Source organism: Giraffa tippelskirchi, chromosome 3 (assembly GCF_054371585.1).
Source record: "Giraffa tippelskirchi isolate mGirTip1 chromosome 3, T2T-mGirTip1v1.2.pri, whole genome shotgun sequence".
Taxonomy (NCBI): Eukaryota; Metazoa; Chordata; class Mammalia; order Artiodactyla; family Giraffidae; genus Giraffa; species Giraffa tippelskirchi.
This window is the reverse complement of record NC_137277.1, coordinates 93,335,679-93,362,918: the sequence shown is the minus strand read 5'-3', so window position 1 is coordinate 93,362,918 and position 27,240 is coordinate 93,335,679. Positions and strand designations below refer to the sequence as shown.

The 27,240-nt window shown below is 37.0% G+C and overlaps 1 protein-coding gene across 4 annotated transcripts in view; it reads right to left on the bottom strand.

Moving 5' to 3' along the window:
- Window positions 1-27,240, bottom strand: part of SLC38A11 (solute carrier family 38 member 11) — a 54,821-nt gene that overhangs the window by 2,246 nt on the left and 25,335 nt on the right. For 3 of the 4 annotated variants that reach the window (XM_081581250.1, XM_081581251.1, XM_081581253.1), the window contains 4 exons: window positions 17,660-17,730; window positions 16,827-16,988; window positions 13,821-13,933; window positions 7,097-7,228 (listed from right to left, as the gene is read on the bottom strand). In XM_081581250.1, the coding sequence (XP_081437376.1) occupies window positions 7,097-7,228; window positions 13,821-13,933; window positions 16,827-16,988; window positions 17,660-17,730 (478 nt within the window). The remainder of the gene's footprint in view (window positions 1-7,096; window positions 7,229-13,820; window positions 13,934-16,826; window positions 16,989-17,659; window positions 17,731-27,240) is intronic. The other variant, XM_081581252.1, reaches the window with a different exon arrangement.

Here is a 27,240-nt window from a genome sequence, read left to right as displayed (position 1 = left end):
AGATCCCCTGAAGAAGGGAATGGCTACCCACTCCAGTATTCTTGCCTGGAGAATCCCATGGCCAGAGGCTCCTGGCAGGCTATAGTCCATGGGGTCACAAAAGAGTCGGACACAACTTAGTGATTAAACAACAACATGTTTGTGTGTGCATGCATGTGTGAGTATGTGCACGTGCGTGTGTGTGTCTGTGTGTGTGTAGAGAAAGAGTGATAAAAGGCCGTTCATAGGAATATGTGAAGCAACTTCATCAGGAACTGTGGAGTGTGAAAGTGCTATCCAGATGGAAACTGCAACCAGCTGCTGCTCAGAAGCTGTCATCAGTCAGCATTTTGGGACTCTTCCAAACCCAACTTGCTGGGCAGCGCAAAGCAATGGGTGTTCTGTTTATGTCATAATTCTTAAAGGTTGAGAAAGTAGCAATTAGTGGGAAAACTTTATAGCTGATGTTTGTACTGGAAGAAGTCCAGTTGAGTATCTTGTCTAGATAGCAGTTACTTCCCTAATATTTGAAAGCTCCGTCTTGGTAGAGATTGTTGCTAGGACCCAAGATTATCAGTAAAATGATAAAAACATCTGCTCGATTCCCTACAAATTGTGTGTATGTGTGTGCTCAGTTGCTCAGTCATGTCTGACTCTTTGAGACCCCATGGACTGTAGACTGCCAGGAGCCTCTGGCCATGGGATTTCCCAGTGAAGAATACTGGACTGGGTTGCCATTTCCTCCTCCAGGGGATCTTTCCAACCCAGGGATCAAACCTACATCTCCTGTGTCTCCTGCATTGGCAGGAGGATTCTTTACCACTGAGCCACCTGGGAAGCCCATTCTCTATAAATTAGTCCAACTAATTTCATCTATCTAATATAGCCTTGTCGGAGGATACACCACTGGCTTAGTGATAATTTTCAAAATTTCCTGACAGCACATAAATGCCATAACTGTTTATCAAGAGACAAGAAAATATATAGCCTATTTATAAAAGGGGAAAGCACTATCCTTTGATAAAAAAACACTACTGATGCCAGGGCATTTTGCAGTTTGCAGGTGGGGAATAACAGAAGGTGTTGAATATTTTTACTGGCAGTACAGATTGGAAAAGTATTTGAATTCTCCTACCTGAACAGAAACCTCTCGTCTGATGCAAAGAGGCTGAAAACTAAAGAAAAGAGTGCTTAAACATCCTTAAAATTTCTATTTTGTAATCAATCTGGACTCATGAAATGTGTTCCTATACCTTAAAGAGAAACTCTAGCTCAGAGGTCTTTGGCAACTTGGACTATGGCTCGCTCACTCTCCATGTGCTCCTGCTGGGTAATAGGTTTGCTTTCTTCCCTCCACTGTATGCTGCACACAGTGCTTGCTGGGCTGGTTAGCCTGGCCACAGGCACCAGCTGCTTCATCTTTTCTCTTTGTTCTGCTGCAAGTAGAAACCCAAAGGACCCAATTACTGCAGACGCCTCCTTTCTCTGACAGCAGCACTAGTGCCAAGATGTTGGATTCTTATTAACAAGAATGGAACTTACTTTGTTTCTAAAATGAATCCTTTAAAATTGAGGGTGCATTTGCCTTGGAAAATAAGTCATTTTGTTCTGCGGCTATGAAAACAATAAAATAAAAAAGAAGCTAAGTTCTAAATGGGGTTTTGCATCTTATTAAATACCTAATATAAGCCTGAATAATTTTATTCTATATTATTTTAGTTATACTAAGTAATATCATTTCCTTAACTTTGCAAATTGAAGGTCTGATTTTATTATATCATCATCTGTAAAGATCCTTACTCTACTTAATGATGATTCAGAAGCCACAATAGGAAAAGAATTTCAAAGGTACTACCTTATTAACTAAGGTAAAAGCTATTAGCTAAACCTTATCAGCTTAGGTGAAAAACTTTTAATTTCATTTTTTTATATTTAACCCTTTATTAAAGTCTATCTATGTATATTCTGAATTACTCTTAACCTCACTTACAGGTAAACTCAATGCATAGATTTTTAACTTAAAAAATGGAAGGAGACATGAATACATTTATTTTGCATGATTTAAAACCTTATACTTAGGAAATCTCTGACTAGCATAATGGTTAAAAACATGGGCAACAGGGTTTGAAAGCTTGTGTTCACTTTCTACCACTTAAAACTAGTGTGACCTATTTAAGTGTCTATTGACAGATGAATGAAAAAAGATGTGGTATATGTACACATACACACATATGCACTGGAATACTACTCAGTCAAAAAAGAATGAAATTCTGCCATCGCCAGCAATGTGGATGGACCAAGAGAACGTTATGATTAGTGAAATAAGTCAGACAGACAAATACTGAATGATCACTTCTAAGTAGAATCTAAAAAACAAAACAAACTAGGGAATATAACAAAAAAGAAACAAACTCACAGATATAGAGAACAAACTAGTGGCTACAGTGGAGAGAGAGTAAGGTAGGAAGGATAGGATAAGGGAAGGAGATTAAGAGATATGAACTACTATGTATAAGATAGATGGGCTACAAGGATGTATTGTATAGCATAGGAAAATACAGCCATTGCTTCATATTAATAATAACTTTAAATGGAGTATAATCTATAAAAATATTGAATCACTAAGTTGTATGTCTGAAAATAATATAATGTTATAAATAACTATGCATGAGTGGGTGCTAAGTCGCTTCAGTTGTGTCCAACCCTTTGAGACTCCATGGACTGTAACCCGCCAGGTTCCTCTGTCCATGGGATTCTCCAGACAAGAATACTGGAGTGGGTTGCCATGTCCTCCTCCAGGGGATCTTCCCGATGGACTCGTGTCTCTTCTGTCTCCTGCATTGGCAGGTGGGTTCTTTACTACTAGGGCCACCTGAGAAGCCCATATAGATGAACTATACTTCAATTAAAAAAAACCAGTGTGACCTGTTAATGGCACCAATCGCTCTGTGTCTCAGTATCTTCATATGTGAAATTTTATTAAGGATGATAATATATGCAAAACATTTGACTCAGAGTAAATGCTCCTTACGTGTTAGCTCACACTGTTGTTTGGAGGGGAAACATCACATGCTTTAGTTGCTTCTAAAGTGCTGTGTGACCTGCTACTTGATCTGATGTTATAAAACATAACAAATACCCACACAAAACGAAGTTGATCAAAGACCTGACTGTGACATTGCACTTACAAAAAGACTTTCACTGATTAAAAAATACGCACAATCAGATGGTCTGGAAGAGAATGAAGATCTCAGATTTCTTAAAACTAGCATAACTGAGTTCTTAGATCATGATAATTTGGCACTCTTCTTAAATGTCTATATAGCCAGGTTTTTCTTTTTCTTTTTTTAAATCTAAGGATCTAGAATCATGTTTTAAATTTTTAAAAATAGTCCTCAAACTCAGCTCAGATCTTGACTTCATAACAGATTTTCATGAAATATTATTATTTTATTACAACACCAGAATTCTGTCTTAACCACAAAGAATTTCAACACAGGCACAACTGGGAATATTTAATGTGACTGTGCTCAGTTGCTCAGTCATTTCTGACTCTTTGCAAGCCCATGGACTGTAGCCCACCAATATGTGCTTATAATTTTGTTGTGCAAAGTGTCAGGGAGATTTGGAATTAATAAAAGTAATGGTCAAATTTACATAAATATATCATTCTTTAAAAATAAACAACATGTGTATGCTTAACTTAAAGGGAACAAAAACTGTTAGGCTATCAAAATAGTGAGTAGTAAGGCAGTTGATAAACATATGTTCTCTCATATCACAATCCTACAATATTCAAACAAACATGCGACCTCAAATGAGACATCACCAAACAAGAAATAACAGAGCTGGGGACTGTGCTGGTCATCTCCTTGGCATAATTAAAGGATTACTATTACTGCTGGCCCCAACAATTTTTTGTAACACTTAATTGCTTGATGCCACAACTAGAGAATGGGCTTCTCAGGTGGCTCAGTGGTAAAGAATCCACCTGCCAATGCAGGAGATGCAGGAGATGTGGGCTCAGCCCCTGGGTTAGGAGGATCCCCTGGAGTAGAAAATGGCAACCCAGTCCAGTATTCTTCACTGGGAAATCCCACGGACAGAGGAGCCTGGCGGGCTATAGCCCGTAGGTCACAAAGAGTCAGATAGGACGGATCACGCACACTAAAGAATGCCTTCTGTGTCCAGGAGTGTTTGTAGACATAGGTCCTCCACTGCGCTCCCAGTGGACAGTGGCCCATGCAGTAATTTGAGCACTGTGTTCTTAGCACTGTGCTACATATACTGTGGGGGATGGAGAAGGCAATTAAGTACCATTCTTGTCTCCCAAGAACTTGTACTTTGATAGCAAAGGCAAGCTTATGGACAGTCCAGACAATACATGATATAAGGTAGTACTTAAATCAAGTTACGTTTAGGTTGCAGTCACCCATTTACATAGATCAAGGTTGGAACATGAAATGACTTTCAGTGAACCTACTAGCCTTTAGCCTATGCAAAATGAGGAAGTAGGTAAAAGTTACCTTGGATAATTGTCCATGTTTCCTATGAACTTTCTTTCCATTGCTGGTGGAACAGATGTTTCCCTAGTCACCTGAGGGTTGGGGGAGTTGCCTACTCACTACTTTCCACATGATCTGATACAGGAAAACTCCCAACAGTGTGTTCCTGACTGAATCTTCCACTACCTTTGTCTGGGATTTCAAATCCAAATGGCACCTGGAAGGAATAATACCTTCACTTTCCCCTTAACTCTCAATGGAGTAAGTAAAACATAATTTGATATTCTATCTATAAAAACCCACCCTCCCTGTGGGACATGATTGATCAATGCTAAGTGGTGTGGTTCTGAGTAGAAATTCCAGAAGGATTGTAGAAGGGGAAGAGGAAAGACTCTAAAGCAGTAGAATCACTTCTCATGTTTCACCAAATGATCTCATTTTCCTACTTTCACAAAGTAGAATCAAGGAGTCACTTTTTTTTGATCACTTTTAAAAATTGAAATACAGTTGACATATGATATTATGTGAGTTTTAGGTGCACTAAATAGTGATCTGACATTTACATACATTATGAAATGATCATCAGAACAACTTTAGTAACAATCTGTCCCCATACAAATTATTACAATTTATAGATATTCCTTATGCTGTATATTACATACACGTGACTTATTTATCATATACCTGGAAATTTGTATCTCAGTTTCCTTGACCAATTTCACCCCTGCCCCTCCTCTCTGGCAACCACTCATTTGTTCTCTGTATCTATGAGTCTGTTTCCATTTTGTTCTGTTTAATCTTTTTTAGATTCCACATATTAATATAAGTAAGATAATACAGTATTTGTCTTTCTTTGTGTGACTTATTTCACTTTAGCATAACATCCTCAGTATCCAACCATGATGCTGCAAATGGAAAGATTTTATTTTTTATGCCTGAGTAGTGTTTTATTGTATATACATACCACATATTCTTTATTCATTCATCTCTTGATGGATACTTAGGTTGCTTCTGTATCTTGGCTGTTGAAATCATGTTGTCAAGAACTTCACAGTACATACACATTTTCAAATTAGTGTTTTTGTTTTCTTTGGATAAATACCCAGAAGAGGAATTGCTGGGTCCCTAGAAGTCATTCTTGATGCGCCCCTCTACCCCCCTGACCTCCCAATTGAATTGGTTACCAAATTGTGTCAATCTTTTCTAAAAAGTGTCTTTTAGGAGTCCACCCACATCCTTTTCTCTTCTTCACTGCCTATATAGTAGCTGAACTTTTAAGTTTCCTTGTGAGATCGTAAGCTCCATGAAAGCACCGATCCTTTCTGATTTCCTCCCATCCTTGTATCTCTGCTTTTGTGGCATAGTGTATCATTGAACCTTGAATAACGTGGGAGTTGGGGGTTACTGAGCAGTTGGAAGCTCATATATAACACATACAATTCTGCATACTCTGTTTCTCCATATCTGCAGGTTCAACCAACTGAGGTTCATGTAGTACATATTTATTGAAAAGTATCTGTGTGTGTTTCAAACCCATGTTGTTCAAAGCTCAATTGTAATTATTTAATATATATCTGATCAACAAATAAACAAATTAAAGCTGCACTAGACTTTAAATCTTTGTAAGATTTAGAGAGAAATGAAAGAAAATAATAATTATAGGAAAGAATAAACATAAGCCAAAGGATAAAAGAAAGAATTAATATGGGTTACTCATGGGTCAAAAATAAGATCAACTAGAGCTGTGGGTAGATTTTGGGAAGTTAATGGTAAATAACTTTCCATAGATACCTTGGGGTCAGATGATAAAGCCAACAGATTTTATGCTTGTTGAGAAAAACGTAGAGTTTTTAAGCAGGATGGTGATAAATTGGAAGCAGAACTTAAATATGTGCTAGTTGAAGCAAAACCCCAATAGTAATTCAAATGTGATATGATGAGGACATAGATTTGGAAATCAGCAGTAGAGATTACAAAGGAAATTTGAGAGAGAGAGGGAGAGAGAAAGAGAGAAATAGTTAGAGAAAATGCGCCAGGGTAAGTGACTGTGGGGTGTGGATATAACTTCCTTCATTACATATTTTAATGAGTCTCTCTAGACCTATCTTTACTCTGCAAAGGAATTTCCCCTAGATTTGTTTAATTTATAGTTATTTTCAATTGTATCTATGCACTATAGAAAATAAAATATGGGAAAACTGCTTAAACCAGTATTTCAGTTCCAGCACTATTGACATTTTGGATTACATAATTCGTTGTGGTAAGGATTACCCTGCACATCGTGAGATGTTTAGCCACGTTCCTGTCCTCTACCCACTAGATACCACTAGCATCAGCCTACCCAGTTGTGGCAACTAAAAACGTTTGTAGACATGCTAAGTGTCCTCTGAGGGTGGGGATAGAAGGGCATTTCTCCCATTGAAGAACCACTGCTCTAAAAATATAGAGTCCTGACAACCACATAATATCATCTATACAAATATTTACTATAATATAACAAGCACATTTTCATTCCAGTTCAAAAAATGACACCTTTATTAAGGAAAAATACATCTCATGTTAAATGCAAACATAATTTTAAGAGAGATTTTTAGAACTTCAAATGTACTTACATTGAGCTCTAAAACTATTCCAAGGCAATCAATCAGCAGTGACACAAGTGTGGCCAGGGTAATGATAACCACAGTTATGATAATGTGGAAAACTGATGAAAGATTCCCACCAAAAAACACATTGGCAATTACCTGCCAAATATAAACATATCATTTAGAGAGGGACTCTCAGAGTTGCGCAGGAGTTTTAAAAGAGAATTTTATATTATAGTAGTTGGGAATATATAAAATACAGTAAGGCAATCAATCAAATCTTAAGTCATATGAATGAATGTTGTATCTTTTCCAAACTATTTACATACAGACAAACACACACATCAATAACAAGTATTCTTTGTTGAACTATTAGACAGGCAGTGGCTTACATTCCACACTCAGAACATGGCATACTACTGAGGGAACAAACATATTTCTGAAGTGTAAGAGAGACCTTGAGAAGTTACCTTATTCTTCTTCCTTGAGTCCAATAAGGTTACCATTGACACAAACTATGGATGCTATTTAGATTATCTGAAGGACCTCTAAGGAAAAAGTTAGCACAATATCCTCTAATAATAATGCATGTTTAATATCCTTTACTAACAGGAAACTAACATCATATAATCTAAATCCTATCTGGTACAAGTTAAGTCTATTTTATCTTGCCTTTCCTTAACAAAAACAGAGAAGAATTGATTACCATTTTCCACTGATACTCAGATTAGGAAATCACTCAACAGTTACCTATTTTTGTGTATGCTAAGTCTCTTTAGTCATGTCTGACTCTTTGAGACCCCATGGACTGTAGTCCACCAGGATCCTCTGTCCATGGGATTCCCCAGGCAAGAAAGCTGGAGTGGGTTGTCATGCCCTCCTCCAGGGCATCTTTCTGACCTGAGGATCAAACCTGTGTCTCTTACATCTCCTGCATTGGCATGTGACTTCCTTACCACCAGCACCACTTGGTAAGCACAGTTATCTATTTAATACCTATTTAATGTGTCCTACACTGTATTATGCTAAGAGAAAATGTCTAGGAGATGATTCCTATTCTTAGGAATTAATATCCTAATTAGAGAGATTCAAACAATCCAATGAAACAAATAGTCATCAATTTTTGACAGGATAGAAAAGATCAAATACGATTTAGAACTAGACAGTGCCACCCAAGATGGAGGGGACATGGTGGAGAGGTCAGACAGAATGCGGTCCACTGGAGAAGGGAATGCAAACCACTTCAGCATTCTTGCGTTTAGAACCCTGTGAACAGTAAGAAAAGGCAAAAAGATAGGGCACTGAAAGATGAACTCCCCTGGTTGGTAGGTGCCCAATATGCTAATGGAGATCAGTGGAAGTATAACTCCAGAAAAAATGAAGGGTTAGAGCCAAAGCAAAAACAATACCCAGTTGTGGATGTGACAGGTGATGTAAGCAAAATTCGATGTTGTAAACAGCAATATTGCACAGGAACCTAGAATGTTAGGTCCATGAATAAAGGCAGATTGGAAGTGGTCAAACAGGAGATGGCAAGAGTGAACGTTGACATTCTAGGAATCAGCGAACTAACATGGACTAGAATGGGTGAATTTAACTCAGATGACCATTATATCAACTCCTGTGGGCAAGAATCCCTTAGAAGAAATGGAATAGCCATTATAGTCAACAAAAGAGTCGAAATGCAGTACTTGGATGCAATCTGAAAAACGACATAATGATCTCTGTTCGTTTCCAAGGCAAACCATTCAATATCACGGTAATCCAAGTCTATGCCCTGACCAGTAACGCTGAAGAAGCTGAACTTGAATGGTTCTATGAAGACCTACAAGACCTTTTAGAACTAACACCCAAAAAAGATGCTGTTTTCATTATAGGGGACTGGAATGCAAAAGTAGGAAGTCAAGAAATATCTGGAGTAACAGGCAAATTTGGCCGAGGAGTACAGAATGAAGCACGGTAAAGGTTAATAGAGTTTTGCCAAGAGAACGCACTGGTCATAGCAAACACTCTCTTCCAACAACACAAGAGAAGACTCTACACATGGACATCACCAGATGGTCAATAATGAAATCAGATTGATTATATTCTTTGCAGCCAAAGATGGAGAAGCTCTATACAGTCAGCAAAAACAAGACTGGGAGATGGCTGTGGCTCAGATCATGAACTCCTTATTGCCAAATTATGGCTGAAATTGAAGAAAGTGGGGAAAACCACTAGACTATTCAGGTATGACCTAATCAAATCCCTAATGATTATACAGTGGAAGTGAGAAATAGATTTAAGGGACTAGATCTGATAGACAGAGTGCCTGAATAACTATGGACAGAGGTTCATGACATTGTACAGGAGACAGGGATCAAGACCATCCTCGTGGAAAAGAAATGCAAAAAGCAAAATGGCTGTCTGAGGAGGCCTTACAAATAGCTGTGAAAAGAAGAGAAGCAAAAAGCAAAGGAGAAAAGGAAAGATATACCCATTTGAATGCAGAGTTCCAAAGAATAGCAAGGAGAGATAAGAAAGCCTTCCTCAGAGATCAATGCAAAAAAATAGAGGAAAACAATAGAATAGGAAAGACTACAGATTTCTTCAAGAAAATTAGAGATACCAGGGGAACATTTCATGCAAAGATGGGCTCGATAAAGGACAGAGATGGTATGGACCTAATAGAAGCAGAAGATATTAAGAAGAGGTGGCAAGAATACACAGAAGAACTACACAAAAATGATCTTCATGACCCTGATAATCACGATGGTGTGATCACTCACCTAGAGCCAGACATCCTGGAATGTGAAGTCAAGTGGGCCTTAGGAAGTATCACTACAAACAAAGCTAGCGGAGGTGATGGAATTTCAGTTGAGCTACTTCAAATCCTGAAAGATGATGCTGTGAAAGTGCTGCACTCTATGTCAGCAAATTTGGAAAGCTCAGCAGTGGCCACAGGACTGGAAAAGGTTAGTTTTCATTCCAATCCCAAAGAAAGGCAATGTCAAAGAATGTTCAAACTACTGCACAATTGCACTCATCTCACATGCTAGTCAAGTAATGCTCAAAATTCTCCAAGCCAGGCTTCAGCAATACGTGAACCGTGAACTTCCAGATGTTCAAGCTGGTTTTAGAAAAGGCAGAGGAACCAGAGATCAAATTGCCAACATCCGCTGGATCATTGAAAAAGCAAGAGAGTTCCAGAAAAACATTTATTTCTGCTTTATTGACTATGCCAAAGCCATTGACTGTGTGGATCACAATAAACTGTGGAAAATTCTGAAAGAGATGGGAATACCAGACCATCTGACCTGTCTCTTGAGAAACCTGTATGCAGGTCAGGAAGCAACAGTTAGAACTGGACATGGAACAACAGACTGTTTCCAAATAGGAAAAGCAGAACGTCAAGGCTGTATATTGTCACCCTGCTTATTTAACTTATATGCAGAGTACATCATGAGAAACGCTGGGCTGGAAGAAACACAAGCTGGAATCAAGATTGCCGGGAGAAATATCAATAACCTCAGATATGCAGATGACACCACCCTTATGGCAGAAAGCAAAGAAGAACTAAAGAGACTCTTGATGAAAGTGAAAGAAGAGAGTGAAAAAGTTGGCTTAAAGCTCAACATTCAGAAAACTAGGATCATGGCATCTGGTCCCATCACTTCAAGGCAAATAGATGGGGAAACAGTGGAAACAGTGTCAGACTTTATTTTTTTGGGCTCCACAATCACTGCAGATGGTGACTGCAGCCATAAAATTAAAAGACTCTTGCTCCTTGGAAGGAAAGTCATGACCAACCTAGATAGCATATTAAAAAGCAGAGAGATTAGTTTGTCAACAAAGGTCCGTCTAGTCAATGCTATGGTTTTTCCAGTAGTCATGTATGGATGTGAGAGTTGGACTAGAAAGAAAGCTGAGCACTGAAGAATTGATGCTTTTGAACTGTGGTGTTGGAGAAGACTCTTGAGAGTCCCTTGGACTGCAAGGAGATCCTACCAGTCCATCCTAAAGGAAATCAGTCCTGAGTGTTCATTGGAAGGACTGATGTTGAAACTGAAACTCCAATACTTTGGCCACCTGATGCGAAGAGCTGACTCATTTGAAAAGACTCTGATGCTGGGAAAGATTGAGGGCAGGAGGAGAAGGAGACAACAAAGGATTAGATGGTTAGATGGCATCACCGTCTCAATGGACATGAGTTTGGGTAAACTCCGGGAGTTGGTGATGGACATGGAGGCCTGGTGTGCTGCGGTTCATGGGGTCACAAAAAGTCAGACACAACCGTACGACTGAACTGAACTGAACTCAGCTGTCTGATTCTGTCTCCATGAGAGTAACTAGCTTTATTGTATTCCTAAAATGTGCTTGTCTTACTTTGGCTTGAGGGGGAGCTTGAAACACAGATGGGATTTAGAGTAGAATTATAGACCAAGGCAACAGTGTGAAAAAGAGCAAAGAGAACAGGAAAGATACATATGGGGGACAAGGAGGGGACAAGGAGGCGACAGTCTAAACAGGGTGGTAACTGTGCAAAAGAACCACGAGAAAAGAGTTGGAAATGGTAGGACAGGATCTGATGCTGGGGACCTTAAGAAAGTCAATTCCCTAAGCTGCGATAAGTAACATTTCTAGGTAAGTAACAGTGCCCCATTGAGTGGATACTGCCATAACTCTGCTAATAGTTAAATGGAGATACTAATCACTGGGCTTCCCTTTTAGGTCAGCTGGTAAAGAACCCACCTGCAATGCAGGAGACCCTGGTTCAATTCCTAGGTTGGGATGATCCGCTGGAGAAGGGATAGGCTACCCACTCTAGTATTCTTGTACTTCCCTTGTGGCTCAGCTCGTAAAGAATCTGCCCACAGTGCGGGAGACCTGGGTTCAATTCCTGGGTTGGGAAGATTCCCTGGAGAAGGGAAAGGCTACCCACTCCCGTATTCTGGCCTGAAGAATTCCATGGACTCTCTAGTCCATGGGGTCACAAACAGTCGGACACGACTGAGCGACTTTCACTTTCACTAATCACTTTTACTCATTTTGGTTTTTGGTAATTCGTAGTGTCCTTCCAAATATTATCTCATTTCCAGTGCTTTCTTAAGGATGAAGTTTACTCAGTGGGGCAAACTAGTGACAGATATTTATTAGGGGTAGACTGGTTTTGTGGCACCCTTGGACATAGCCAGCTACTTTACCTGTGAGTAGAAATCACTTTGATTATATTAATATAAATCATATATTTGCGTGTGTGTGTGCGTGTGCGTGTGTGTGTGTGTGTGTGTGTGCAGAAAGGCGAGAAAGAAAAAGGAAGTGAATGGGTGAGGAATATACAAAGTTCCTCTGCCCACTATTTGCTATCATGGCAGAGATCTTGATTTAGTTCTGTCTTCCTGTCATGGCAGCTAGAAAGGAAACACAAGTCTCAAGTACTGAAGACACAAGCTGTGCAGGTGGAGTGACTCAGAAGGCCACAAGCAGCTCACCAGAAACCACATGAGAATATACCATCTGTCACTGCTGATCTAGAGATCAGATGTGAACCTAAAAGTATTCAGTGGAAACTAAAACAAAACCATTTCCTGCATCCAACAATAGTTAGCTCTTTGATTTAAATTTTTTCATCAAGTTCAATCTACTGTTCCCTGTATTCAAGGAGGTGAGCTGGCCTGTGGGTTATATATTTGTAAGTGAGGACAAGTGCTAACTCTAAGGGACATACATAGTGCTGACCATGTCTTCATTCCTTTTCCCTGTGCTGTTCCTTACCCAGAATCAGCATAAGGCAAGCACTGGTCTGCCTCTAGAAGCCTACTCATTAGTTAGTGTATTTGAAGCTTTGCAGGCATTTCACTTTACACATTAGATCCATTGACAGTGTACTGTGTAAACAGCCTCTAGGAATAGATCCTAAGACTAAGCCTTTTCAGTGTGATTCCTGAAAGAACCACTATGAAACAGGATCATGTTTTTCTGCTAAATGGTACAGTGGATTTTTAGCTTACTGTATAAGGGATTCCTGACAAAGCCACATTATCCAACTTTCTGCAAAAGGAATTAGTTCTCTTTTACCTAATCTTCCTCTACGAATCCAGGTAGATGATATAATATAACTTGGAGATGACTTTATAAGTGAAATATATCAATATACTGATATAGCTAAAAACTCATAATAAACATATTTATAAATTTATGAATAAATGTTTATTTTATATTTATATAAAATAAATATAAACTTAGTAAATATATAAATAAAATTATCTCTAAAACTAATGATTTAAAATAAATTTTAAGTTTTCATGAAAGATAAAATATTTTAGTCTTTTAAAAGATAATACAATTGATCATATCTGTCCTATGGTGCCTTTAATACATATTGACTTATAAAACATTTTAGCCAAAAGACAATTTTGTAAAACATGTTTTAAACCTTTGTGCTTAATTTGTTTGTAAGATGAGTAAACGAAAATCTTGGTTTGACTCTATTAAAGGCTGACATTCATTTTGGAATGCAGTTGTATAAATATTTATACTTATGGTAATATAAACTAAATCACCAAACATGATTTTCAAAACCAACTTTTGAAAAACCATCTCGTAAACATTTGAATATGAATTATCTTTAAACTGGTTAAAAGAGAAAATTTCATGAATTATATTGTTTGTCATGCACTTGGGAATTTGCAGAATCAAACGATGTATAAATTGTACTAAATTAATGTAGTAGAGAAATGACCTAGCTAAAGTGTTGAAAGAGACTACTTACCTCTCTAGTCACAAAGCATTCAATCGGGTACGTCAAAATGACAGTGACTCCATAACAAAACCTTCCAAATGTTACCAAGTCATCATTTCTGCAATAATTTTCAAACAAGTCTCCTAGAGAACAATTTAAAATCGATTTACTTAATAGATACTGAATATTTGAGATAAATACCTAATAAATGAGATATTGCATATTTATTATATAAGTAAAGGTACATAAACATCATTAAATTTAATTAATACAACAGACAGCTAAGTCTAAATATAAATTTTGCATTCAAAAGCTACATAATTACTGCTGGGTATTAAAACTAGCACATGCTCCTCTTGCAAGCAAATTTATCACTAATGGTTTTTCTCTTACTCTCATTGTTTGTTTTTAGAAGATTAGCCTTAAATTTGTATCAACATCTGAAAAATACTTTTATCCATTGTCTTCTTATACCAGAATCAACTCCCTAAATTCTTGTGCACTGGTTTTATAAACTTGCTTCTGGTCTTTGTTTCTAGTAAGTAAGTGACTTCATTATTAAAAAAAAAAAAAAAAAACCCTGTTAAAATAAACAAATTTCCTTTTGAAATGTTATTCTTAGATCAAGGACAGTCCTGAAAGGAACAGTAGACTAGTACATGTAAGGAGCTGAATTTCCTGTATATCACTCTATAGAGTTTAATCACAAACTCAGGGCTACAGCAAGGAATTCCAAACACACTATCTTTCATGGTATCTGATAAGCCCAAGTATAAATGCACTGATTGAAAATGGTGAAAATATGGTTAGTTCCCAGGCAAAGTATTATATTTAATTAGTTCCAAACTAAATGATGGACCATATATACCTTGAACCAATTCTTATTTAGAGACTATTTTCTTAGGCACATGTGAAGAAATACAGAATCTAATGAGAGCACAGATTATGTCAGCAAAAAGTTTCCCAATATAGAAACAAATATTTGGGACTGTTTATTTCCTAAATAAAACATTTACATTTTAAAATGTTTGTCACAGTTTTCAATTAAACTGAATAGAAAATTAGATAAAAGTCACACACTACCACACTGTTTATATGTAAAAAAAATTAATAATAATCTTCTGTGTACTTCTTTTTCATTAAAAGACTAAATGACTTGCTTCTTCCTAGACTTATTTAAGTGACTCTTTTCCCCTCCTTCCTTTTAACCGGAGTAAATGTACATTACTTTCTAGTGTCCCTTTTGGGTAGAAGGAGATTAAATCACAAAGCAAGAGTAGCAGAAGTGGTTAGTTCAAAGTTGACAGAAAAGATTCCAACACTCTAGGAAAAAGGACCCAAGCTCCCTGTTCCTAACTTCCACTAAAATATGGGCCCTGCACTTTTTCAAAAGTCACTGGAAAATTGAAGAACAATGTAGAGTTCTCACTGCCTCACAAGCTGGAGTTTGTGTAATGAAAGAGAAAAGAAGCCTGCAGTGTGCACAAACAAGACTGGATTTGCCTAAGGCAAAATGGCCTAAAGAAACAACGTCAGCTTATTCTAGCTTGACTGTAAATGTGTTTTAGGGAATTATAGCTAGAAAAGGAAAAAAAACAAAAGACCAAAATCAACCTGTCAGCTTTGTTATGTAAAGACTTAATTATATCTGAACAATTACTATTGATAAAAACACCAGGAAGGTGTGACTAAGAGAAAGGGTTTATGTCTTAGAGAAAAGGCATTTTGAAGCCAAGATTCTGTGGAGATTAGAGCCTAAAGGCCATTTGTCTTTCAAACTGTGCCGCTTTAGTGATATATGGCAATGTTTTGAAACAATTTTTATCAAGACTTTCAAGGTCACTTCATTATTATACTCTAATGGCACACACAGGTATTATATTTTTGATAGCAATGGGATTATGGTATTAATCACTCTTTTTTGAAGTCATCTTTCTTTGTTTCTTGAGAAATCTCTCCTTATAATCATAGTCACCTGTAACCTAAATTTGGAACAATGCACCATTCACCCAAGAGTACCTAATGTCATCTGAAAAGTAAGCCAAGAAGAACTAGAGGCTAAGAGACAGCTATTAGTGGGTCATATGTGACCAAAATGGGGTAGACAGCAAGACAGAATGAAAAGAAAATGGGACTGAAAGTCAGGAGACCTGTTTTCCACTTTGTCACCAGCCAGCTTGGGCAAGTTACTCTGTCGCTTTGTGTTCTAAGCAGGGGGTAAAACTAGTTATTCCACTTACCTTCCTAGGGTTGTCTGAAGGTCAAATGCAATAATAGACCTGCAAAAGCCGTGGAATGCATGAATCACGGCATTTAGCAGGCTGTCAGACTACCCTAACTAGCACACTACATAGATGAGTGAATGTAAGAGTCAAGGACGCAGAAGAGATGACCACTCGGTTGCTGGAGGAACAGAAGAAAAGAAGTGAATTCAGTGTCCTGGGGTGAGAGCGGAGGTGGGGAGGAAGCGGGCTGGTTTTGTGGGAAAGGTGATGTTTTGCATTTAAAGCAAGAGTAGAACAACTAAGTAGAAATGTCCTTGGTTGTTAGATGAACAGAAGAAAAGAAGAAGAGGTAGGATTTGAAAGCAAAGAGGAAGCACTCAGAGGGAAAAAAAAATACATGAAGGGAGGGAATGATGATATGATTGGGCTCTTTTCTCTACAAGGAGTCCTCAGAACTTTAAAGTAATTCAGAGAGGTCCATGAAAATCAGAACTGAGAAGACTGTTAGCCTTGAAGAGGTGAGAGGATACTGTTGTCTTTGAAAGTGAAACTGCAGTGGACTAGTAGAGAGGAAAGCCAGAATTCATGTGCTTTGAAGTGAACCCATCAAAGGAGGGAGAATGGACTACAGAAAAAGCTTAGCAGTTTAAAAAGGAGAAAATTAGGAAAATTAGGAAAGGGAGAAAGGTAGAGGAGAGAATGTGTTCTACTTTGAAGTAGAGCATTGGGTATAATAATACTTAAAATGAGAAGTGATAGCACCATTCCATATGAACACCAAAATACATTAAGATAGAATTTGTTTTTTTACCTTGGGTGTAGCCAGTAAATGTCAAGTATCCACATGTAGCAAAGAGAATACTGATAAATACAGAAATCAAGGTGGACACATGGATGATGTGAGACCATTTAGCTACTGTAGGTTCTTCCAAAGAACCATAAACTAAGAAGCAGTTATGGTGGCAAATAAATGCTGCAATACAAGGGAGGGAAAAAAAAGCATTATTAAAGCAAATCACATAGTTCTCCTTTTCCCTTGGAAAATTCAGAGACACGTGCTACTTTGAAATACTAATGAATTGAAGTTCAAATATACTAATTTACTAGAAATGCCAGAAATAATCTTTGTAACAGCTGTTGGAATGAGAAATTTCATTTGTATTAGGCTTATGTGATCTTTTCATGTCACTCTTGATATAAACCAGGCCTATCCAACTTTCTCTCCCATTTCCTAGTGGCCTTTCCAATCTTAAAGGAAATCTAAACAACACCATATTTTCAGTCCAGGGCTTCCTTTCCCATCTGGGATATAACAGAGTCACTCTAGACGCCTGGCCAATTCACAATACTTTGTGTGCAAGGAAGAAGTCTGTTAACACTTGCTAGATTTTCAAGTTAAGAAACAAGAAGACTTTAATGAGTTTCTGCATGAGGAAAAGACTTGTTAAAATTGAAGCAAATTTTAGTGATGAGTGAGAATGGATTGTGTCTAATTTTATGTTGGCACAAACTGGATCATACGCTGCTAATAGGAAGTCTAAAACTTAGGACATCTGCTTTCTAGTCACAAATATGGGGCAAAGCACTTTTTCGTGGTACAGAAGACCCCACATTGAGAAAGGACCTTGGAAACCATGTACTCACCAAATGACATCACACCAACAGCTTGAATGGCATTGGGCTTTGCAAATATCCAAGTATCTTCTGATTTTGGTCTAGAAGAGAATCGGTTAATTTGAAGAATGATTAAGCAAACACAGGCATCAGCATACAAGAAAACAAGAAATGATGTCACACTATAAACTGAACATCTTTAAATCAGAAATTTATAAGGAGTCCTCATTCATCTTTTTAAATTGTAAGTAAATTCCCCAGGAATATTGATGTAATCTGTTAACGTTGCTCCTTGAAAATGTATGCCAAATATACTTAGAAAGAATCTAGTGTTACATATTTAAAATAGATTACTTAATACTGTCACTTTATTTGCTTGTCAATTTAATAAGAAACATTTATTATGCACGTTTGAGATACTCAGTGAGGAAGATAACATTAATAAAGCAAAATTCTTTCTCAATTAATCATTGCTGCCCTTCATTTCCTTCTGACTCATTCTTCCAGGTTCATCCTACCCAAAGGAAATTCACAGTTGGCACTACACTTTATCGAGAAAGGTGGACTGAACTAATATTAATTGAAAAGGTCTTTAACGATGTTCCAGGAACTATCCTATGCTATCTCAATCTTCACAGTAACACCGAAGTATTCTTATCACCATTTAAAGCATTAGGAAAATCAAGCTCTGGATGATGACACATCTGGTCAAGCTTCTATAGTCAGTAAAGAAGCTGAGATTTGTCTCTTTGGTCTGTCCATCTCTTCCTTACTGAGCTGTCAGTCACCTCCAATTCCCACCTGTGTATACACTTCTCAAAGAGATTTTAGAAATATACGCACTTGAAACTGCCTGAATAACCCTCTTTCCTGGTGGTGTTAAAGTATCTGCCAATCTGTCTATAGCCACAGATTGGTCTCCCTGATGAGCAGTGAAGAACACTGTGTTGATCTTCCGGCCTTATCTACTTATTAGTGATCTTAGACAAAGTACTTAACCTTTCTGTGCTTCAGCTTTGTTTTTTTTTAATTTAGTTACTAATTTATTTATTTGCCTGTGTCAGCGCTTTAGTCGCAGCACGCAGGATCTTTCGTTGCGGTGCACCAACTCTTTGCTGGGGTACCTGAGCTCAGTAGTTGTGGTGCTTGGGCTCAGCCCCTCTGCAACATGTGGGATCTTAGCTCTTCGACCAGGGATTGAACCCACGTCCTCTGCATTGCAAGGTGGATTCTTAACCACTGGACCACCAGGGAAGTCCCTGTGCTTCAGTTTTGATATCTATAAAGTGCGGATAATAATAATAATGCCTAATTCATGGAGTTATTATAAAATTAAATGAGAAAAATATGTAAAATCTGGGAGAGAACCTAGCATACAGTAAGTATTCCATAAATGGTTAATAGTATTATCAGCTTATGTCTGAACATTGTTACTATTATACAGTGTCATTTAATAGAAGGTAGCAAAGGACCAAAAGTATAGCCAGCTTCCCTGAAAAGGAAAGCCTTGAGTGAGACCCCCAAAATGCATAAAGACGGAAGAGGAGGACAGGAAAGAAGGGTCCTAGAAAGTAGAAAGGCACCAGGTGTAAAACCATCTATTTTGTAAGTTTGTGATTCATTCTCAACGTAGACACAAAAAATGTCTCATTTGTTTGGTCAGAGTTAGTGGGATTTATGTATTACGCCACTGCTTTACATATTTGAAATGAGCAGTTACAAACTCAAATGAACTAAGTAGCATACAAGGGAGGCCTCCTGCTGTTACAAGGCTTGCTCAGAGGCTCAGAGATGTTTGAGTGGGAGCTGCTGCCACCTGCTGCCTCCACTGCTCTTATTGCAGTGAACATTACCCACAGCAGCCTACCTGTCAAATTCCCACGTTAATGTGGAAAAATATAAACTTGGCTCAGAGTCCTTAAAAAAATTTTTTTTAGAAAAGGCGGCATTAATAATTGTAGAAGCTTGAAGATTTTTAACTTTCTAATATTTTAAATGATCAACTTCTCTTGTTAGGGTTTCTGCATGTTAGTAATATCAATTTTTCCTCTCAGTACAGATTGTGGTGGTACCCTATTTTTTGACTCTTATAAGAGTAATAAAAAAGTAGAAGTTTTATTTTTCTTCATTCATTAAAGTTTAAAATGCTTTTCCTAGTCCATATGGTTCCTTGAAATTCCTACATAAGATGGAGAAATAGTAACTACAATAATTTTGGATTCTCTGTGTTCATCTTAACCATGCTGATTTCACAAGAGGAAAAATACCAAAAACATGTTACATATAGGGAAAAACGTGTCCAAATCTAGAAAGAGAAGGAGACACTGAATATGGTTTTCCAATCTTTTATAAATTAGCCTGGGATTGAGTTCCAGAAAAATGTGTGTGTTAGTTGCTCAGTCATGTCCGATTCTTTGTGACCCCACGGACTGTAGCCCACCAGGCTTCTCTGTCCATAGGATTCTCCAGGCAAGAATATTGGAGTGGATTGCCATCCCTTCTCTAGAGGATCTTCCCGACCGAGGTGTCAAACCCTGGTCTCCTGCACTGCAGGCAGATTCTTTACCATTTGAGCCATGGGAAGTCCAGAAAAATGGTTCCATAAAAAAAAAAAAGAGAAAGTTTCCTGATATATTTTGTGATATCTTGATACCCAATGTGGATAAGAATGTAAAGCATAGATAGCTCTGATTTTAGATGCTGAAAATGGAAGATGAAATATTATCACATGCAATCAAGCAATGTATAAGAGAAAGGATCATGTCTAAGAGGAGTTTTTCCAATAAGTGCAAGAGTAGTTCAGTAATAGAAAAATCTATTAGTATAATTCATCACATTAACAGATTAATGGACAATAAAAAGCTTATGACTGACCATTTCAAAACATGTAGAAAAGCCCACAATCTAGTATTTATTTTGACAAGTATATTAAGCAAGCTATTATTACAGCAGAACTTTCTTGACCTAATAAAGAATGTATACCAAAACCTACAGCAAATGACATATTTAAAAGTGAGAAGTTAGAAATATTACAATTAAAGGCAGGCACTAGATGATGTTCACTATCACTGCTTCCAGAACATACTACTGGATTTCCTAGCTTATGCAATAAAATAACACATAGAGATAAGATATGTAATCACTGGAAAGTTATAAATTATTTGGATACAATATAATTATGCACACAGAAAATTTAGGGGAATCTACTGACAAGCAATTGGAATTAATAAAAACATTCATCAATTTCACTGGACACAAGCTGAATATACGAAAATCAATAGGATTGATGTACACAAACAAAACCTAGTTAAAATGTTTTTTTTAAATGGCAATGATAAACTGAAAAATATGCATAATATTAATAATATGATATAATTTTATTGAAAGACAAACAAATGGAGAGATATACTATATTTATGAATGGGAAGACTCAACTGACATCATGTAATGTCAATTCTCTCCAAGCTAATATTTAATTTCAAAGAACAAAACATAATATTGATGGAACAGAGATTGTTTTAAATATATAAAAGCAAAAACCATAAAGATAAAAATTGATAAACCTGGTTAAATTAATAGAAGGTAAATATAAAATGTATAGGGGCTTCCCAGGTGGCGCTAATGGTAAAGAATCTGCCTGCCAATGCAGGAGACGCAAGAGAGGTGGGTTTGATCCCTAGGTCAGAAAGATCCCCTGGAGAAGGAAATGGCAATCTGCTCCAGTATTCTTGCCTGGAAAAGCCCATGGACAGAGCAGTCTGACAGGCTACAAGAAGCTGCAGGGAGTTGGACACAACTGAGGGACTGAGCACACATCCAGAACATGCATAAAATGTATAGTAAAATAACCCGTATTCAAAGTTAAAAAATAAAGAAAAGCTAAAAACTGAGAGATGAAATTTGTCTTGCATATAGCCAACAAAGGGTTATTATTCAGTGTACATTAATGCTCCCGCATATCATAAGGAAAAATGTTCCAGTGAGCAATAGACGACTGTTAATTGACAGAAAAGAAATTGAGAATGGCAACAAATGTGCTATATGTTGCTCACCCTCCTTAATTATTAGAGAAACTCAAATGAAATACACTTAAAAAAAATCATTTTACACCTAGTTCAATAATAGCCATGTTAAGAAATTGATAGGAAAGAACAAGATACAATTATTACGGAAGGAACCAAAAACTGTAAACACTATGGAGATGAACTTGGCAATATCCAGTAGAGTTGAAGGCAATCAAAGCTTATAAGCAGACAATTTAAATTCCTAAAGCATCAGATTGTGTGCTATAGAGCAATTAAAAAGAATCACCCAATGCTAATTTTATCAAAATGGAAATATTGGGTTGGCCAAAAAGTTCATTCAGAGATTCCTGTAACATCTAATGGAAAAACCCGAACAAATGTTTTGGCCAGCCCAATATACTGAATACAATATTGAGGAGAAAATAATGATTATGCTAGAGAATGTACATTTTTTCTTACCATCGTGATTATTTATGTATATTTTACAAACATTCTAATCAAAAAGTAAATACTATTGACAATACAGAAATGCATAGCATAAGCACAAAAGCATGAACAGGAATGATTCAAACCAACTTAAGAATAATAGTTATGTCTGGGGAAAGGGAAATAAATTGACTTTTAAATATGATAGTTCATTGCTGATAAAGACTGGAATCAAATATAGAAAACTGTTTCAAAAAGATCTAGCCCAATTTACTGCTTTCTGAATTTTATATAATTATACAATATTTTCTGATGAAAGCTTTTCTAGTTTTTAACCTTAAATTTCCACAGTCTATGACTGAAATTATGTTCCTCCTGCTGGAAAGTCATTCTATTCATTCAATTTTCAACAAATATTAATTTGCTGAACACTACTAATGTGGCAATCACTGTTATGATCACTGGAAATGCTGCAGGGAAAAAGACAAAACAAAGAGGTCAAATATTTTTTATTCTATATGATAATCTAGAATTGCATCATACAATGCATGTTGGGGAGGAAGAAAATATCCTCCACTCTTCTAGGTTCTTCTGGCTGCTCTAATAATTAAATTGACAGGAGATAGACTAACAGGAGAAAATTAAGCAAAAGATTAATGACAGCTATACATAGGAGAGACTCAGGGGAAATTGCCCAAATGGCCAAAAACCTCACCTTAAATACCATCTTCAGTTAAAGATAAAAGAGGATGCTGGGGGCAGTGGTTTGGGACTTCAAAAGTGAGGAAGGCAATTCACATGGAGATGGAAAAGTAAATGTTTGGTAAACAAATGTTTGCTGGGCCTTGAGGAGAGGCACACACAGTGGCCTCTGATCTCTAGCCCCTGCACAGTTTCTCCTCCACACCTACTACATACTCTTTGCTGCTATCTCTGGTGATGGCTCTATTTCAGGGATGTCCCTCTATCTAAATTCTCTTAAGCAGTGAGGAAGAAGGTCAAAGGCACTTCCTGAGTCTTTCAGGTCTTGATTGTTTTCAGCTTGAAATAATCCGCTAGCCAAAGAAACATATTTTGGGGTGGCAAATTTTGCTCCCTTACAATTGCTTTCTATGCTGATAGAAATGTTCTACATCTGTGCTGTCCAACATGATGACCACTAGACAAATGTGGCTGCTGAGCATTTAAAATTATGGCTAGGGCAAACTAATTTTTAATTTTATTTAATTTTATCTAAACAGTCACATGTAAGGGGAGATAAATTAGGAGTCTGGGATTAACATATACACTTCCATATATAAAATAGTAAACAACAAGGACCCACTGCATAGCACAGGGAAGTCTACTCAGTATACTTATAATAACCTACCATGGAAAAGAGTCTGAAAGAGAACACACACACACACACACACATACACACAGACACACACACACACACACACACACACACATATATATACACAGACATTTATATATAAAACTGAATCACTTTGCTGTACACCTGCACCTAACATAACACTGTAAATCAATTATATTTCAATAAAAAAATCATAAAATAAAAAAAAATAGTCACATGTGGCTGTTTGCTACTGTGTTGGACAACAGAGATCTAAATGGAGTTCTATAGGTATTTTCTGTTGCAGAAAACATAATTACCTTCTAATGGTCTGAAAGAGTTAAAGAAATTACTTCAAGAGGGGTCATTTTTCCTGTAGTGTAGCTTACGTCATAAGTTTCAGCCACGTGAACTTTCTGAGAGGCAAGTAGAAAAATGTAGGAGATGAATGTAACAATAAGCAAGAATATCTTGTTAACTTATAAAGAACCATGGCTACTAAAAAATTTGAAAAAAAAAAGGCAAAAAGAATACTGAGAAACAAATCAAAATTGTCATTATGAATAGAGACAGAGGGAAAACACAGCACATAGTAGTCATATTGAAATCAAGTGAAGACAATCTGTTTTTACAAAGTGATTAGATTATAGGATGAGCACTTCCCTTTTTTTAATTTTAAAGAATAATTCACAATAAGTTACCTGTAAAGTAGAAATTGTTTTCAAATGATTTTTGAAAATCAAATTAACATTAATTAACATACAACTCTTCAGGAGTATTTCTTTTGCACAAAGAGAGGTTAATTTTCTTCTGAAGAAACCTCCAAATACAACTGCTCTCTGATTTCTTTTTGGTTTAGATTCTTCTGTTGGTGCCGTAAAGGTTCATTTCCTTGAGAGCTGAAACCAACTACATTTATTGGTGAGTTTCTAGAGTCTGCAAATGGAAGCCAACAGCTTTGAAATTAGTCCACTGACGTCAACAGTGTCTTTTCAGCAAGTGTCAGTGTTACCTAATGATGAATAAACTAGCTTTTAATCCCCATTTGGCTCCTGCCTGCTTCTTTCATTTAATGTGATTCCTGCTGGCTATAGATAAAACTGTGGTTAATATTATCAATAAGGGACAACTAGAACAATAGTGAACTTAATTCCCATTGTGAAAAAACTTTCTCTTGACTAAGAAAAAACGTAACTACAGCAAGCTGAAATGGAAAAAAAAAAATAATGAGCTTTGGGGTCAGACAGACTTGGATTTAAATTTTACCTTTATGATATACTAGCAGGCTGACTCTCAGCAGATTACTTAATTACACGGGTGTCAGTTTTCTCTGCTGTAGAACAGAGACAGTATTAATTCTGTTTTATATACCTGACTTCTCTAGTGGTCCAGCAGTTAAGAATCCACCTTTCAGTGCAGGGGACTTGGGTTTAATCCCTGGTTGGGGACCTAAGATTCCACATGCCACAGGGCAACTAAGTCCATGCACCACAACTAAGACCTCATGCAGCCCACTAAATAAGTATTTTTTAAAAGGGCTATGAGAAAATGAATGAAAGTATGGTATATAGTGGACAACCAGCGTTAGATGGGGCTCCTTCTGCTCTTTTTCACTTTCCTCATGTTGCCACTAAAGTAATAATACATGTCTTTAGTCCGGGTGTAAGGACCTGCAAGTACATGAAATGTAATGTTTACCATGGTATTCATACTCTTGTAGAAAATGAAGGGACTATGAGAAAGGCAAGTGATTCTTATTTTAAATAAGTGAATGATTAATCTTGGTAACAGATGATATATCTGTAACTGGTTTTGATAATGATGAAAAAGATGAAAGGTTCATTTATGCTTTGGATATTAACAGTAAATATTCAGTATTCTCTCTCACCCACCATACCCCAAACAATTTTCTGCACAACCGGGTCTGCCAAATTAGTGCAACTCCAGTGTTCTTGCCTGGAGAGTCCCAGGGACGGGGGAGCCTGGTGGGCTGCCGTCTATGGGGTTGCACAGAGTCGGACATGAATGAAGCAACTTAGCAGCAGCAGCAGCCGGCTGCAGAAAGCCACTCAAGTTCAGGGTACTCGGAGTTGCTCACCTCATTGCAGGGTTTATACCTTAGCTCCAGTGTCAGTTTCCCAAGCTAAGCTGGGGAGCTGCTCTGTAGTGATATAAATTTTGCTACAGTGGTGTGGAGACTACCACCAGTGGAAGATAATTAAACATTTGAATAAAAGAGGGCACTCTTTGAACCTTAAGATATTTGACATATAAAATGGATAGAGAGACAAATTGCAAGATTATTTAATCACCACTTGGATAACATCTTAGACTAATCATTTGAGAGGAAAAAAAGTATAACACTAACTTTAAAATTTTTAAGATTCTATCTATATATACATGCACACATAAATTAAGGGTTATTCTTATTTTTTTGTTATATAATTTTCTGATTATAGAAAGCATTTTATTCTGTCCATGTTACAAAAGTAAAATGTTTTCTTTTGTATTTCATCATGGGGAAACACTATGAAAGAATATTTATGCATTTCATCATCAGCATCATTAAATATATAAATAAGTACAGGGACATTTAAGTTCATTTCTTGAACTCTTAACACTACCTTTTCATAGAGAGATCTTGCTACATTAGGAAACTGAAAGTTTCACTTTCAGGAATTACTTGGAGGTCCTATGTTTCATTCCAATAAGGTGATATGGCCTTGCACATATTATAAAATCTTCAGTTGTGTGTTGAACAGTCTTTGGAAGCAATTGAAAATTAATCTTTACCAAATTGAAGATGCAGTAACTTCACTGAATGCACAAATAACAGGCAGAGGTAATTGATTCCCAGTTTTGTAGGGGAGGGGCTAAAGAAATATTTAGCAAAGTAATATAAAATCTTTTTTTAGTCCTTTTTTTACACAGAAATCTGTTCCCAAAACTTTCAATTAAGTGCTAATACAGGTAGTTCTTCTCCCCTCCCCGCAATTTCTCTGTCTGCTGTTTTTCATGGCACAGTGCAAGTCTCACAAACATTGGAATAACTTTCCTAAAGAGGAAAATGTATTTTAAATTAAATGCTTGGATTTATACTTAAATCTTTAGGCAAATTAATAATCAAGTGTTAAACTTGGACATCCAATTAAACTCAATGGATGGGACACATGAACTTAACTTTTTGTCTCAGACCTCACTAGAATGATACTGAAGGAATTTAAATGGAAGACAAATCCTCAGGGGAGGGGATGGTAAAAGAAGAGACATCACTAAAAGAAGACATTTTGAAAGAAAGGAAGTGGATGCTTACAATGTCACTCATAACTGCTGAGAATGGAAGAAGGAACAACACAGAGGGAGCTAATGATGTGAGAGAGCTGATTCTCTTTGCTAAAGCCGTGTGTGTGCAGGACTCAGACACACCAGGAAGCTACTCAGGATACTCTAGCAAAAGGCCAAAACAAAGAAAAAAGAAAGATTTGAGAAACTGAATGTAGGGTGTCTAATACAAAACAGAGATGAAAGGAAGTCCTAGAAAGACAGTGGGTCAGCAAACTGAGAAATTATCTAGAAAAGAAAGAGGACAAAGGTTCTGAAAGGAGGTCTCTAGTAAAAATAACAAGATTGGCAGATGATCTTATATGTTTGAGAGTTTGGAAAAGCAATAACAAAATTAAGCCAAATCAAAAGCTAAACGAGGAGGAAATATTTTTAAAAGACATCTCACAAAGGACTCATTATCTCCAAAATATACAAAGAACACGTAAAACTCAACAATAAGAACACAAACAACCCAATTTAAAAACGGCCAAAGATCCCCT